The sequence below is a fragment of the Diuraphis noxia genome, unplaced genomic scaffold, assembly GCF_037042655.1.
Source record: "Diuraphis noxia isolate RWA-SAM2 unplaced genomic scaffold, SU_Dnox_SAM2 contig0002, whole genome shotgun sequence".
Lineage (NCBI taxonomy): Eukaryota > Metazoa > Arthropoda > Insecta > Hemiptera > Aphididae > Diuraphis > Diuraphis noxia.
Window position 1 is genome coordinate 86,811,125 of NW_028301712.1, and position 17,496 is coordinate 86,828,620.

Sequence of the window (17,496 nt, forward strand, 5' to 3'; positions counted from 1 at the left end):
ATTTTCAATTATATGGTACGAAAATGGATGAAATCAATAAGCAATCGTATAGAACTATACCCACTTTAGGTAGGTACTGCATAATGTTTAAATTGGTATAATATACTTATCAGTAATCACTATTGTTTGAAATATCATAATCATGATTCATGATGGATCTGACATGAGTAGATACCTATATGGCTATATATTATTATTATTGCCGACTGCCGATCACTATTATCATTGCATCTACGTAAATTGCAGTATGCAGGTAACATACATCGAGAATCACAAAAATTATATTTTGAAATAGCTAGTGATGATAAATTCGTTGAAGTTATATTAGCCTTATAATAGATATACTGTGTATAGTCACATTGTCAAATAAAGTTTACTATTCAAAATTTACAAAATTCTGTAGTTACAGTCTACAGATCATAATTTTGATCATAACTCAATGGAAATTCAAAATTCAATCGTTTAAAAAAAAATATGTTAATTAAATATGAACATTTTTTTTAAATATTAAATGATAAGTAAATAACTTAAGAAGTATTTTCATATTAGAAAATTCTCAAAAATCATATTTTAAAGTTATTACGTTTCAAATTAGTTTAACTAAAAAAATAAACTTCTTGACTTGGATAAATCTTTTTACCTTCAACATTTTTCTTATAAACAGATTTATAAATGGGCTATTTTGAATAAATCCAAAAAAAAATTATCAAATTTTAAGTTTTTTATTTTCAGTGTTAAAAAATAAAAATAAGAAATGATACTAAAAATGTAGCGCAAGTGTCTATGAATTATATAGAAAAAAAATTAAATTGAAATATTGAATAAAATAAAAGTTATTCCATAATATGTCAGATAATCGTGAGAAACCCTGTATTTATGTTAATTAGATTTGTATTAAACTATTGGCAGATGAATTACTATTTGTCAACATGTCCAATATATTTGAAAAATCCTACCTCGAAAATATTGATAATTAGTAAAAAAAACCCGTATCAAAACGTCTAGACATACACATAATACACAGTTATATTATGTTCGAATCTGATAACTAATGTCGTCATAATTATTTTAATATTACAATACCATTAGTATACATCACACGAACCGTGGTATATCCATAAGCGTGTGCATAGGACGAGCCGGTCGAAAAAAAACTTGCTGACACAACCTAACCCTATAGAGTGTGTATAAACATTAACGTGATACTTTATGAATATAAAGCTATGCAAAATAGGTAAATTTATTTATATTAGTTATTATTTTTTTTCTCCAATACATAAAATATTTTGATGATGCTGTCCCAAAAAGTAAGTTTGTAAATAGGTATAATTAGGTATGACGTATGAAGATGTGTCAGAAAAAAAAAGAGTTCAATATCCAATAGTTGGGTGGTATTTATCATAATATAGGTAAGTATTCAATCTCGAGTATTTAAGTTCCTGTACACATTCAAAATTAAAGCCTTTTTATTATATTTTATAATAAATACTATCAATGAATTCAAAGTAGTTGTACTATATCTATAACCTACTGTATATTGATGAAATATTATGTTCCCAGCTATAAAATAATATTTAACAAAAATTGTTTATTTAGTGTTGTATACTTGTATAGAACACGTCTCAAATAAAATGTAATCATTCGTGGCACAATAATCGTAAAAATTTCATATTGTATACTGAATCAGTATTACTGATGAAATAATTTAACACGACATTATTTTTTATCTATGACAGGATGCAGAATGGCCTATGAATGCGAGCATGTTTTTTTTTTATAATTCGTTATATACATTAAACTGTTAACGTTTATACAATAATACATTATTAATGAAAAAAAATTGCGATTTTCATAAATTATCTGTTATGGCTTTTTAATGTGAATTATATGTTTTAATGTTTATATTATTACTAAATTTAATTGTTATCTATTACCTACATATAGTATGTTATATTAAATCAATAATGGGAAATTAAGATATACTTATGGTATTTTTTTAAATAAAAATAATTATTGTAATTGCATAATATTAATCGATATACGTCATGCTAGAAGAACAGTAATTTAATTAAACATAATTTAATGGACAGAAACCCATATTTTAATAAGTAGTTGTAGAAATATTGCATTCGTGTTAAGTTGTGATTGTGTTAACTATACTCATATTGAAATGTACACAGTACGCAAAAATATATATTTGAAAATATTTTTAATATAAAATGTATAGTGTGGTGTGGTGTGTAACATGGGAGTTTTTCTTTGCAATCTGCTCATCCCCACAAGGATATTGGTCTAGTCGAGACTACGAGCTCGAGGTCTACCGGAAGAAAATTGGAGTCAGCGCAAGTCTAAGAGATTATATAAAATTACGATGCCGACAGTGCCTGAGTATTAATTCCTTATACCACCGTTGTACGAACCTATGTCGGTGCCGAACCGTCTGGTCTTCTTGGCGTCACGCAGTGCACCGATGACTCCAGACGACGACCGTTTCGCCGCGAACGTCGACGACTGCTGCGACACCGGCAAACGGTCATCGCCAGCGCCGATGTAGAAACTGGTAACGGGCACGTCGTACATGCGCATTCGGTTCGGTACCGTATCGTCGCCGTCCGTGTAGCTGACGTTCGAGTAACCGACGGCCGACGACAGGCATCGTGCGGCCACCGGGCCAGCCGGCGCGTCCTTAAGTATGCCGCCGCGGCGACCACCCAATGTCGTCGCGCCGCACCCGTGGCCGCAGACCGGACCGTGGTATACGCGATCGTCGAACTTTACGCGCTTTACGACTGGCATGGCCGGTGGCAGTGCCGGCCGGTAGACGGCCGCTACGACGTTCTCCTTGTCCTGGTCGGCGCCCACCGTCCACCCGCGGCGCCGCAACCGTTGGCTGAACCGGACCAGCGACGCTCGAGTAAACGATGGCACCCTGGACACGGGTCCAGTTCCGGTTTCACACCGGTCCACCGGTATGAGGCGTTCAAAGTCCGCCATGTACCTGAGCGCGGTGACGATGATGAACCAAACGGTAATGAACGAAACGGTGACGGCGATTGCGAGATGTTGTGTTACCGCGGACGCGACCGTTACGCGCACAAACGCATACTGCGGGTGTAGCCGGGTGTGTGCGGCCAGCAGCGAGGGGGTCCCCGGTCCCGAAAAGAGCAGATGCATGCATAACCCCCACCCCAACCCCTCGTGACTCGTGCCGTTGGGGTTACCGCGTTCAACCGGATACTACCGGTTTCCCGCATATGTAGGTATAATATATTAATATAAATATTATGTACGATACGCGAGTGCACGTCATGACGACCACGCCGACGTCTCGTTGCTATTATCATGATTATTATTATTATTATTATTATTGCCATACCAGACCCTCCCGCGCCGTTGATATACGTCATATGTGTTTGTCCTTTCAGTGGGTCACGGTCGACGAACCCACACATATGGTTTAATGTACAGGGTGATTTTCCAAGCATAGTCGACCCCCCCCCCCCCGCATTATCCGTATTGTAGTATAAAATTTTTATAATCATTCAAATTCAGATTCCTAAAACTATTTTATGTGTACAACCATATAATGACCGCAATATTATTAATTAATTAATTATTAAGATTTTATATATCCACGATGTAGGGATGATATACCTACAATATTTTCTTTAAATGAGAACCAGCTGTTTTTTCTGTAATTTGTTGTTCAGATAATTTTTTGGTAACGTTGATATGTCTAAATCTGAATTCGTGCTAGTAGTTATAGTGCATAATTTTACTTTGTGTTAAACTACTTAATTACATTTTTTATAAGGACAATAAGTTTGGAAGATACAGCTAAGAGTTATGATGATTTTAGAACTTGAGTATACCTTATATAAGTATTTATTTATCAATATTATATAATTCATAAAAATGTACCACTATCATAAAACTTGATTCAACATTACATAATATGTTTTATTTTTTTAAATTAATTTTTGGTAACCAGCATCCTTGGTATATATGTATATTTATTGATAACTTAGAAACTTCTCGTTCGAATTTTGAATTAAATACATAGACTTTTCAGGGAAATTATCTGCATTTATATTAAAAAAGTTTAGTATTCACTTGAAAAATAAAGTTTTTATGATACAACAAAACAATCATTAAATAATATAAATAAATTTCTATTATCTAAATAATAATCTAAAATTTTATATTTAAAAATTAATAAACATATCAAAATTTAATTAATTCATAACATTATGATAAAACAATTTGATGATGAACATACTAGGCTTATCACCCTGTATAATATTATAATAATAATTCGTCATACACGAATGCACATTGTGGGGATGCCATTAGTCATTTACAGTGTAATCTTCAGTGGTCTTCAACCTTTTTGGACTCGCGACCCACATTTTTAGGCCTACATTTTTCGCGACCCACGTAAGGTTTATAAAAAATCGAAAATTGCTTAATGCTTTGCAATAGGCATTATAAATAAAATGCTGTACAACCATACCAGTGTAATATGAAACATTATACCGTGATTTAATATTCATTATAATATTATAGAATAGAATATAGAATAACAATAAATTATAAAATATTGTTGATACATAATACACAACATACACTACTGTTTTTAAACTGTATTTTCATTTATTAAATTTCTAAATTTAATTATTAAAAAATTATTTTTTTACCTTTTATAATTTTAAAAATTTTATTTTTATTTTAAAAAGAAGACTTATCGCGACCCACCGGTTGAAGACCACTAATTTACACTCTACATACGCGCGTAACATATAGAAAAGGTATTTTTGTTCCACACATTCCTGACAATTTTCGCAGTTTGTAATATTATAGTAAATATTATATATTTGCAGGCTATCAAATTATCGAACTTAAAGATTATCTGTTATTTATTATAGTATTTTATATAGGTATCACGTGGTAAAATTTTCGAAAAATATTGTCGATTTTTGATCGTTTTTGAGCTTGCCAGAGTAAATAGTAAACAGTTCACATTGGAAACTATCCAACAAATTAGTTGATTACATCGTTGGGTGGGTCCCAACTATTGTTAGAACTTTGGTTTTTTATAAAAACGTTCAAAATTCCACTTTTTTGAGTACATGAAACATAGAAACTTTAGGAAAATAAGAAAACAAACATTACTAACAGTATATATATAACTTAGATATAGGTATATTTGAAAATTATTGAGGTTGATTATTATATTTTAAATAATTTGGGCTCAACAAAAAATTCCAAAAAATTAAACAAATTATTGTCGTCTCTTACATTTTTATTTTTATAATACCTAACACATTGATATAATATTTTCAATTTTCATGTTTAAAATTGAATATTATTTAAACTAATGACTGTATATTATAGTATGTCACCTACATGAACTTAAGTACATATCAAAAATTTTAGCACTCAGCCGTGTAATTCTGGTGATCGCCTTTAATATGTGGTGTTTTCAAAACAAGTGACTAGGAATTCACAGTAAATTTGAATTTACAGGCGTGCGACTTTATGATTTATGCAACATAGAATTAGGTAACATTATATTATTAATTATCCATTTTAAAATGAGGCACAAAAATTATACATCCTAATAGACTAATTCCATTAAACAAATCAAACAACAATAATTTGCTTAAATATTTCAAATTCTCCATTACGCCTATATTATTTTTTTACAATTGAAAACCATAAAAACCATTAAATTATATATACTATAATTTATAATTTATATTACGGTTGAAACAATTATTCATTTATACATAATTAGTAATTTGTGTTGTATTTTTTGACAAAGGTGGCAATCCGTGCGAGAGACAAACAAATCTATATATTATTCAAAATCAATTTAGATTTAAATGGAAAAAAACTCACGAAACATTATACGTTCTATACGGTGTAACTTTTTTTTTTCGATGATTGTGTACAAGAATTGTATGTTGGACATAAAAACAAAGCTAAACAGAAAACATTTTTTCATTTACATTTTAACGCCTATATGACCATATAATGTTGAACGTTCGCGTTATATATTAACATTTTTATTATTGATTGAATTCCCTTTTTAATATTATATAATACAACTTTAAACTATTATTTAATTACTTTACATTTTATGACATTTTACGAATAATAAAAGTACTGTTTTTGTTCATAAGAAAATTTGTCGTGGTATTGAGGAAGCAGAATTCTAAATTTTTATAAGTTACAAAAAGTGAGTGTTTATTAAAAAATCAAGAATCGTGTTAGAAAAAATGTTAAAATATCTTTAGGTAATACATGGTAGATAACAGAGCATAACATAATATATGTTATTAGGGGCAATTAATTGAAAATTACATTTCGAGTTCGAATATAGCTTGATTTAGTTAAATAAAACTATTAAAATGTATAAGAATATATAAAAAAAAATAAAAATGTTTATGATTATACATTATATAACATCGAGACAATTATTCTTATTAGTCATTTTGGTTTGGCAGAGTAAAACGTTATTAATTAGCAATACCAAAAATATTTGCGAGTGCCATTCAAGCTTTTTTTGTTCTTCTGTTAACACCGCATTAAGTAAAAAAAATAAATTCGAAAAATGGATACATAATCCTTGTGATAACCATAGAAATCGTTGATTAAACAGACTGGAAATTTCATTTCACTCTTTTATTCTTAGAGAATTCGATTATATTCACTCGAATGATTTTTATACACGCCAATACTTCGTGACTTATCATGCGTATGAAACGCCTTCGAATGTAAAACAAAAATAAAAACAAACAATATTGAAAAGTTATTTTTTGCCTTTAATTGTATTCTTTTACTAATGTACATAATAGGTTTTCGAACAAATAGCAATGTGGATTTCGTTATTACCTAATGTGATTATAATAAAATATATTATTAATTTTGTAGATGGCAATAATTGCTGTAAAAGAGTATGATTGCAGACCACTTAAATATATATATTTTGATATTTTTTTTTATGTATTTTGTAAAAACATGAGATATGCAGATAGGTCCAATGTAACAACTAAATTAGAAGACACAAATAAAACACACGAAACGTGACGAGATAACAGAGGTATATATGTAATAGTGTACTCGTGTCAGTTGACACTACTTCAAAATAACGAACTCGTGGCCTAGTACCTAATGGGTTTTAAATTGTAAGGAGACCATGTGACCAATTTTATTTCAAGCCGATAAGGGATGATTTCCAGGAATTTAATATCATGAGCAATAATTAGGATTAATGAAAATAATGAGAGATTTTCATGGATGTTTTTATAGTAATAATCTGTAATATAATATTATACGTACAATTTATAGGTGATTTAGGGGATCTTGAGGTCGTGACACAGTGCGTATGATTGCAATCATTAGCCAAGGATTATTCACAAAAACATATTGATTGAAAGGACTGTGATTTGGTTTAAAAGTTAAACCCCAAAAGTTATATAACCTAGGTTAATACCAGTCGAATTGTTTGTCGTAGAAGTTATTTTACCTATAATACAAGGTTAAAGTGCTTTCTTATTAGTTTTGAGGCGATTTGTAGTTCAAGTAAAGATGGCTTACGACGCTATTATATAATATTATTATTATTACTCTAATGACGTTCGGACATAATAATATTATATTATACAGATGGTGATGGCAAACTCGTATATATATTAGTAGTGACAGTTTTCAAGCGTAATGATAATATACTGTCTCACCACGCAATACTGTTTTTTTATTTTTTCATAATAATTAACGTGTAATATCGCAACTCGTTTATCAACTTGAGCACGCAGTTGACAATATTAATTTGTTATAATAATATGTGTCGGTCTTTGTTGGGCAAAGTACCATTATATGACGTGTTGGCGCAACGAGTTCGACTTGGTCGTTTATACTAACAGACGTAGGTAACGAGGTTTTGAACGGTTTTTTTTTGTCATGAAAACATTGAAATTCTAAATGCACACGCACAACATAATATGTCGTATACTTTTTGCACACAATCAATTAAAAACATTGAAAACCGATAATGAGTTTTGTTCACACATCTATACTACATAATACTATGGCCGTATGGGTGCATTTAAGACGGATAAATTACAGATGCGCTGCAGTGATTTGAACTCGGAACGACAGCAATTAAATTTAAAACCAATAGTAACAACGCTGTATAAGTTTACCGTAAAATAAACTGCAAAATGCTGTGTGACGATATAAGACAATTTATCGACAAAAGTCTCCATGGCTTCCGGATAAAACGCGTACAATATTATTGTTAAAATAATTCTTGTTATGGCTGAGAAGTTTAATAGCGTTTCACATCATCTCGTGAATAACGCACAGAGTAAGAATAACGCGTGTGATTATTTTTAGTGAGACCCGAGGAACGAATTCACTGTAATTTAAATATCTTCGCTATATAGAGGAAACGTATATATACACAGTAATATTATTATTATATAAAATCGAACGAAACTTTAGTAATTGAGCGCAGTTCATTGTCCGTCGAGTGCCTTAAAATGAATAACACGGGGTTGAATTTATTGTCAGGCAATAAACTCTAGCTTCAAGAATCCGTGTCTTCAGGTATTTGGTGGTTTTGTACGCGCGAATTACTATTTATTTATGCGTTTATAATATTTTATCACGATATAGTGTTGGATTTGATAAATAATGTATTTGAAAAATAAATATTTCGGCACCAGCTGAATAATACTCACGCGTTACCTAATCCGCTGTATAGGTAGGTAATATAATTGTTCATAAATGACAAAGTAAAAATTCTTATCCTTTCGATTATGGATAATGTTATAATATATTATTTACTGTGGTATATGTTTATAAACAGCATTAGTATTAGCAGTCACCCATTTTCTTACGATAAACACTGAATCGCTTATAAAAATTAAAAATTTCACATGAGAAAAATTATTGATTTTATTTAGGCGTAGTGGTTACTAGACCAAATGTGGTTATAGATACCTATACCACATTTTATGCACTCTTAGTGTACAGCACAATATTTGATATTTTAAAGTTTCATCGATTTTTCGATATTTATTCATAATTTTTAATGTTTATCTGTGTCATGTATTATGATCACACGAACGTTTTGGAATTTTTCAAACGAATCGGAACTCCGTCCCTTATTGCGTTTTCGATCCGACGATGTATTAATTCACCGGTTGTTCATGATTACGGGCAATAAATTATAATATAATATGTGTAGTAGGTTTATTTATTATTATTATTATTACATCCAGTTCGTTTGACCAAAACACATGTGATTCGTCGTAATAATAATTATCGTCGTCGTCGTCGTCGCTTTATTCATTAACACGCAAACACACCAGGCTTAAATTATCATAAACAGAGGAACAGACCATATTATAATATGAAATACTATATCAGTGTACAATACATCTATTAATAAATTATTCATAAACAGCACAGCTATTCAAGGCTTCAAACCATGTCATCCGCTAAAAGAGTCGCTCGATTAAAATAGTGGCGAACCTTTTTTGAATAGATATATCAATACGATAATTATTCGATGTTCGTAAAATAATAATAATGATCGCATTATAATAATATGTGAATTATAATGTAGTGATATTATTATAAAGATCGTACAATGTTATTCTGAATTAAATTCCACATAAACTACACACTATAATATATAAATTCATAACATATTATAATTTGCAGGTCGCACCCGGCGCATTCGAATTGCGTCCCTAAATGATATTTTGTCCGAGTTACGTCCGTGGTTTTCTCGTCAGGTTAGGTTAGAGTACACAGGTTTTTCAGCGATTGAGAATAATGTAAGGTGATAAATTCGTAGATGGTATAGATATCTCAATTATCGATACCTTATCTGTCCCGGAAATTATAAATACACCCTTACAATTTATTGTTGGAAATGAATTCTATTCATGTTAGCATCAATCACACTTCGACATTCCATGTTCGACAAATCAACACAAATTTAACACGTCTTAGTTCGTTCAAAAATCGGCATACAAAAATTTACCCATTTTATAAAATAATATACGATTACAGTTTTTAACTACACCATTTCATAAAATTAACATTTCATTTTAGAACAATAAATAATTTAATATACATATATAATCATCAATTACAATACATCATTTAACCACACCATTTATGCAAATGGCAGTCCTCAGTCTGTAAAAGTGGGAAGGAATGTATATAGCGTATAGATATGTATACTATTAACCAATTAATCAATTATTAACCAGGACGCAACTCGTACTTGTCGCGAAAAAATTGTGGACGCAACTCAGATGTGTTGTGCAAAAACCATCACGGACGCAACTCGGATATCGCGATGTATATTTTCGTATTTTGGGACGCAATTCTATGCAGCCGTCGCACCTTATGTTTTGACTTTGTTGTTATACTTATAAGTTCCCGTGACATGTGTATTTTATTATATTACTGATTTATTTATTTTATTCAAAGTATATATTTTGTTCAGGTACTTGATTAATTATATTTTTGTTAAAAAATAATTACTTGTAATAGCACCATGTGTGCTGAAACATTTTATGATTATAATAAATAAAAAAAATTATAATATTTTGAAAATACCCATGTATCTATCCAGATGATGAAAAGTGTATGGTTATTGTTATTATCTTTAAATAATGATAGAGTACGTCAAATGCTTTTTTGCATTTAAAATAATTTTTTTATTTAAATTTATTTTTTAGATTACTGGAGTAATAATTACTTATACGACAAAGAGTTATTACTATACATAATAGATTACAAACAAATTAGATATCTATACTATTATTTTAATTTGTTTATTTTTTCATCTGATACAAAATATCTAACTAAAAATGTAATAATTATTATTAGTTAATAACGTTTTAAGCATAAGGAAAACGATGTAGGTACTAGGTAGTAACTATTAAAATAATATAATATATAAAAATAAATTGCGTTTAATAATAATTTAAAATACCGTTGCGTAAAATGTTAACAAAAATTTTGAAAAGGATATGAACCAAAATGATGTGTCCTTTAAGTGTTATATATTAATTAAAATGTACTTTATAATATTATTATTATTTTTTACATACTAAACTAAAACTCGTCGAGTAGAACAGAAGTGGCAGATTATTTCCCTTATATGTTTTATACTAATAATAGTTAATGAACGCTCTTTGTATTTATTTTATGTTATCCATTAATTAGTATGTTAATTTGTACCATTTACTTATATTTATAACTTATATTGATACCATATTACTAAGTCTTGACTAAGGTAATACAAATCTTCATCTGTGGAACATGATCGGAATGATTTAAAGCAAGACCAACTTTCAAGTAAACTTAAAGTTCAAGTGGTGTATAAGTTCTGGACAATTTACAATACTTCTTAATTATTTAAAATTTTGTATTTATCCATCCTAGGCCGTTTGTTATAAAATTAAACTTTTAGATTTTGATATTAGTATAAACATTATATTATTAGGTTAAATGTTAAATATTAAGATTAATAATAATGTTAACTATTAAATATTTAGTGGTATAAAAAAAGAAAATTCCGTACATTATGCTTTCATTAAACAATTTTTTTATAAAAATTTTTTCATAGAAAATGTTAAGTTTAATAGTTTTATTAATAATGTGAATACGAATTTAAATTAGGTACCTATGTTACATTTTATTTAAATATATAAAATCAAAAAAATGCAAATTCCCGGGTGCTTTTTAAGTTGATCTTAAATTACTGTTCCATTTTCTTCTACAATTTGTAATATCTTATTACTGATAATAATTACGAATCCAGCATTTTACAGTAAAACCATTGGTTATAAAATATAATATTATATTTTACAAGTTTGTTGTTGTAAGCATTACCGTAAAATGACAAAGTGTTAAATTGAATAAAAATACGATTAAAGCGGTCGGGCCACGGCTGTTTAATCGATTAATAATCAGCAGTGGTGCGGCAGCCGTGTTGAAATGTGCCTGTGAATTAATATTTATAATTATAATAAATAGCCATTAAAACAATCGGTGTAATTAAGGTTGCAATCAACTATATATCTGTATAATATATTATAAGTCTTAAAGGGAAATATTTTCAATTAAAAATATGTACATAATATATATATATATATATATATACCTATATATATATATATATATATTAATTTATAATGAAGATATTATACACTTACATTACTAAAGTACATAAACCAATATTATATCCACATATTAAAGTATTAAAATATTAAAGCGAATATAAGGTTTATAAAACGTCTACAGATAGTCATAAAAATATGGCTAAAATCTAAAACCTAAATGGTATAAAACAATTAAATTCATAGAAAACTGTTGATTCCTTCAATTAGATATCATGTGCATTGAATAATTTGCATTAATAATTATTATATAATATAAAATAGTCTAATACAGCTGAAAGTTTTTATTGTTATCAGTTACCCAAACACATTTTATAAGTTTTTTGCGTGGATGAATTTTTACGAAAATATTGATTTTAGTATGTCTGTATATTTAAATCCTCCTAGTTTAGGTTTTTTTTTATAAATTATGATATATAGGTACCAGAGGTACCAGAGGTACCTATAATACTTATATGATATGCATTTTCATTATAGAACCAGTCACCCAGTTCGTAACATATCTTTTATATACTACCGACAACTTTACGTCGATAATTCTTTCAATCGTCGATGCAAAATAAGCTTTATGTGTTTATGACCATATACTGTTTCGTATATAGTATATACTATATAAGTGACTAGACTTATACCTTATTATACAATATTTTTTTATGATATGTAGTTATGTTTCAATTTTTAGGGGGAAACATGTTTCAAATTTAACAATCAAATTTAGTTTATAGTTTTGTTATTATAAATCATGTAAAAATACATCAACTTTGAAGTTGTACAATTACAATTTTCTTACACTCTTTGCAATGAGTACATTTTTAAAAATATTAAACTAAATATTAAGAACATTTGTACTGTTTATGTAAAAATAAATATATATTATACTTATATATTTAAATATATTTAGATCAACCAACAATAATTAAATTATTTTGTCATCAAATATACAAGTCCAACATACTAAATAGAAAACAATATTCAACAATGTATTTAAAAGAAAGACATACAGATAATATTTAGTAAGATTTTAATTATAACTCCTTTCTGGTACAGTATTATCTAGAAAATTAGATTTGATTGATTATTTTTAGAATTTATAAAAAATTAAGACTAATGTTGGGCTACTTTTAGGAATTTGAAAGTTTTAAATTTTAAGTTTTTTATTTAAATATTAGTAAAAATGTCTACAGTAATTCAGAACCTTGAAAATATAAACAATTCATTTTAGGTCATTCTTAAAAGCCTTTAACAATTTTAAAACATAATAAATTCAAAAGTATAATTTTTTAAAATTTTTTTAAGTTCTAATCTTGACTTCATTTAATATTTAAATGAAAAATATTAATTTTTTTCTTTATCGATTTCAATTTTTATAATTTTCTAAGCATACTACATTTCCATTAGGTGTTTATACAATAAACTTATTTACCTGCACATTTCTACTATACTACATTGTTTACTTGTATAGTTAATAACAATAATACATTATGTAATATAATATATAGTAACTATGCGATTTTTATACTTCAATCTATTGTATTTCGTATATAAAAGTAAAATATTAATATTAATATTAATAAATTATAAAATAACAGTAGATAGAAGACTGCAGCTTCACCGAGAATAGTTTATTCGTAAGCAGTTGTTTTATAATTTAATTCCTATTCAACACATTACGGTGACCTACTCAATGTAAAAAATACACTCGAAACAGAATAATTTTTATAATTTTAATAATGTCTATTGCACAGTTTTAAAAACACAAAAACTTATAAGCCACTACCTTTCTGATTTCTCTGAAATCCCTCTTAATGATAAAAAAAATTAATTGATTTATTTTTTGAACAATTATGGTATAAATAAACGCCAATTACACAACAATAATTAAAAGTTTTAAAATAAAAAAAAAATAAAAAAAATACCTTAGCTCTTAATTATAAAATATGCATTAATACGAAAAAAAATAAGTTTCAAGAAATTTAAGATATTTTACGTCATGTAGGTATATTTAAAAACCAATATACTTATAAGTAATAAATTCATTGAAAAAAAAAACTGCATAAATCTCTTTATTCTGTAATGAGATAAAACGGAGCGATCAAGTACGTGGCGCGCTCTAGTTTTACCCATTTACAAACACTCGCAAATGAGTACCGCCGCGGAAAAGCAATTCGGCGACTACGCGCGTCTGCCGCCAGGATATATAGATGGCGCGCATCCGCACGTCATTGTACCGGTGCACACAGGGAAAGCGAGTTTTCGCATCGAACCAAGCATCGGATTGAATCGCCAGTATCATATTCTTTTTCCTGGGAATCTAAACTATAATTTAGATACTTCTGTTTACATTAAATACATGAATAAACCACCGAAAAATGAAAGAAATCAGGTACAAGTTTACATCAAAACTATACGGGACCAGCGTTCCCAGTATAACAGATATACAGGCCGCTGAGCACCATACGATCAACGTTCTCCCCGCTGCGAAGAATAATAATAAGCCGGCCAATAGCAATATTGGCAAGAACGGATATTATTTGTGACTCGAACAACAGCGAAATTTGCCCCAGACTGGAACAAGCCGGCCAATAGCAATATTGACAAGAACGGATGTTCAACCATATAGTCTGACCCGGCAACTCCCTAATACGCCGCAACCACACGTCGTATACGGTGTCGACCTGCCCGTGCATGCTGAGCGCCACCGTCAGAGTAGAGCAGCCAGTATCCAGTCATACGTCACACCGAAGCCGCCGGATCATTCTATCGCCGTCTGCAGAGTTCCGTTGTCGCCCACAAGCCTACCAGTAACAGTCAATCCTCCGTTGTATCGGAGTGAACGTTCCCAACGCCGTGTGTCAATTTCCGTAGCAGTCAATCCTCCGTTGTATCGGAGTAGACAGACCTACCATTTGTCTTGAGGGAAGACGCCGTCCAAACCGAGCCACCTCAAAACCCGACATAAAAACCATGAGTCTTTGCACACGCATTCCCCCCAATGTTCTATGTTACCCCTAAATAAATTATTTTTTGTTGTAAACTCGTAAAGAGTATAAATGATTGAAAAGAAATATTGTAAAATCCCAATTATATTTGTATCATAAAAGTTAATGAAAATAAACACGCAAAAAATATAAATACGAAAAATCAAGTGTTGTGTTTTCGTTACATTTGGCGCCCAACGTGGGGCTCGAGTAAGAAAGAACATTTCTACGTCGAACCCACGAGATTAAGAAGGTACTACATCGTGTACATTAAGAAGAAACCTACATCTTTAAAAAAAAAAAAATGGCACCTAAGAAGAATATATCAGAAGAAACATTCAATGCATTTAAAAACGAAGTGGAAAGAAACAGTCAATATTTAGTCAACCAATTACTGCAAAAGATCAATCAGCTTGAAGAAAAGTGCAGTAATATGGAAGAAAAATGCAATAATATAGAAGAAGAAAATGCCAGAAAAATAGAAATTATCGAAGAAAACTGGTCAAGAAAGCTAAGTGAACTTGAACGGAAATATGAACGTCAAGAACACCAACCGTCACCACCACCAGCGCATAACTGTGGAACAAATAATAACAATAGTCTACATCACACAGATATTGCACGACCGACATTTTTTGGAAACGGACGGGACATACACCCGCGAGATTTCTTACACCGACTTGAAGAATATTTTGCCATTAAGCAAACGTACGTAGGAGAGAAAATTATTGTTGTGGGAGACTGTTTGAAATCAAACGCGTACAGTTGGTTTTCCACGATACGATTTCAGCTATGTAATTACGAGGATTTCAAAAGAGCTTTTATTGACGAGTTCTGGTCCAGAGAAATACAAATACAGGTATGGAGTCAATGTTTAAACACAAAACACATACCAACGAATACAAATTACCGTGAACATTTCGCCACGTGGGCAACGAAGTTACGACATTTGGAGGTACCACGGTTATCCGAACACGAAATAGTAAAACACATAGCTCGGCACTACCCAGGTTACCTCAGGGCTATATTAGTATCGTTACCAGAGTGTACCATAATTTCAGCCATGAAAGTATTAGGTGAGGAAGGGCAAGGCGATCAACCCACCGAAAACAAAACAAGTCAGCCAAAAACCAACCAAAACGATTCCAATAATCAACAAAGAAATAACAACAATTGGAACAACACACGAAACAGTGGATGGAACAACATGCCGCCACGCAATAATCGCTGGAACAATAACCAAGCACCACGTAACAACGATCGACGTGAGGACGCTCGACCAAATAATCAACCACAAACTGAACGAGTCAACCAAATGATCGCAAATTGTGATGAACAAACCGACGCAAGTACTAGTAGTGAAAATCACGCAATAAATTCACTAAGTACTACAAATGCATCAATAAGTCCATATATCAAATGTGAAATTGAGGGTGAAGAAATGCTATTGTTAGTCGACACCGGAGCCACAATAAGCGTACTTACAAAGGAGGTGATTGATGTAATCACACGAAAAAATCCTAGGATACCACAGCTACCAGTCACGGGGATACAAATTAGTAACGCTGTAGGAAAAAGAATATGCAAAGTGTCCAAGCAAATATTTTGTGAGTGTAAAATAGGGGACATTTACCTACAAACTAACTTCGTCCAAGTGGAAGGCCTCAATGAACAAGGAATACTTGGAGCTGACTTATTAAACAAATATTCAGCGCAGATCAAATTTGATAGACAAAAAATACAATTCAGTGTCAATAACGTACCACTTACCATTCCATTCGCCAACCGAGAACCAAAGATAATCAAGGAACATCTTCTCAATGTGGAAATAAGTGAAAATACCGCTGACGACCAAATAGTGTTAAGCGATCAAGAAAGTAACACATTTATATCATTACTCAATAGGTATGAACACATTTTCTCGGACAAACCTGGTAAAATCACCGACTTCCAGTGTCAGATACGCGTCAAACCAGGGGACCCTATATATCAACGACCCTATCCGATACCCGTATCAAGAATACCTAAAGTAGACGCAGAAATACAAAGGATGTTAGACCTGCAAATTATAGAAAAATCTACGTCACCATGGTCATCACCAATTGTATGCATAGAAAAGAAAAATGGAGATATTCGACTATGTTTAGATGCTAGAAAAATCAACACCGTCATCATACCCGATAGAGAGTGTCCGACCAACATGGATAACACACTTATCAAATTCCAAGGGATGAAATATTTAAGTTCGATCGACTTAACCGCTGGTTATTGGCAGTGTCCATTGAAAAAGAACTGTAGAGAAATAA

General features: G+C 30.5%; 1 protein-coding gene across 4 annotated transcripts in view; it reads right to left on the minus strand.

Moving 5' to 3' along the window:
• wake (ankyrin repeat and fibronectin type III domain containing protein wide awake) overlaps nt 1-17,496 on the minus strand; it is a 180,537-nt gene that overhangs the window by 11,253 nt on the left and 151,788 nt on the right. Inside the window, exon 1 of one of the 4 annotated variants that reach the window (XM_015514212.2) lies at nt 2,421-3,103. The exons of the other annotated variants lie outside the window; for them this stretch is intronic. Coding sequence (XP_015369698.2) covers nt 2,421-2,994 — 574 coding nt within the window. The 5' untranslated portion in view covers nt 2,995-3,103. Of the gene's footprint in view, nt 1-2,420; nt 3,104-17,496 lie in introns of those variants that run through there. 4 annotated transcript variants of the gene reach the window in all.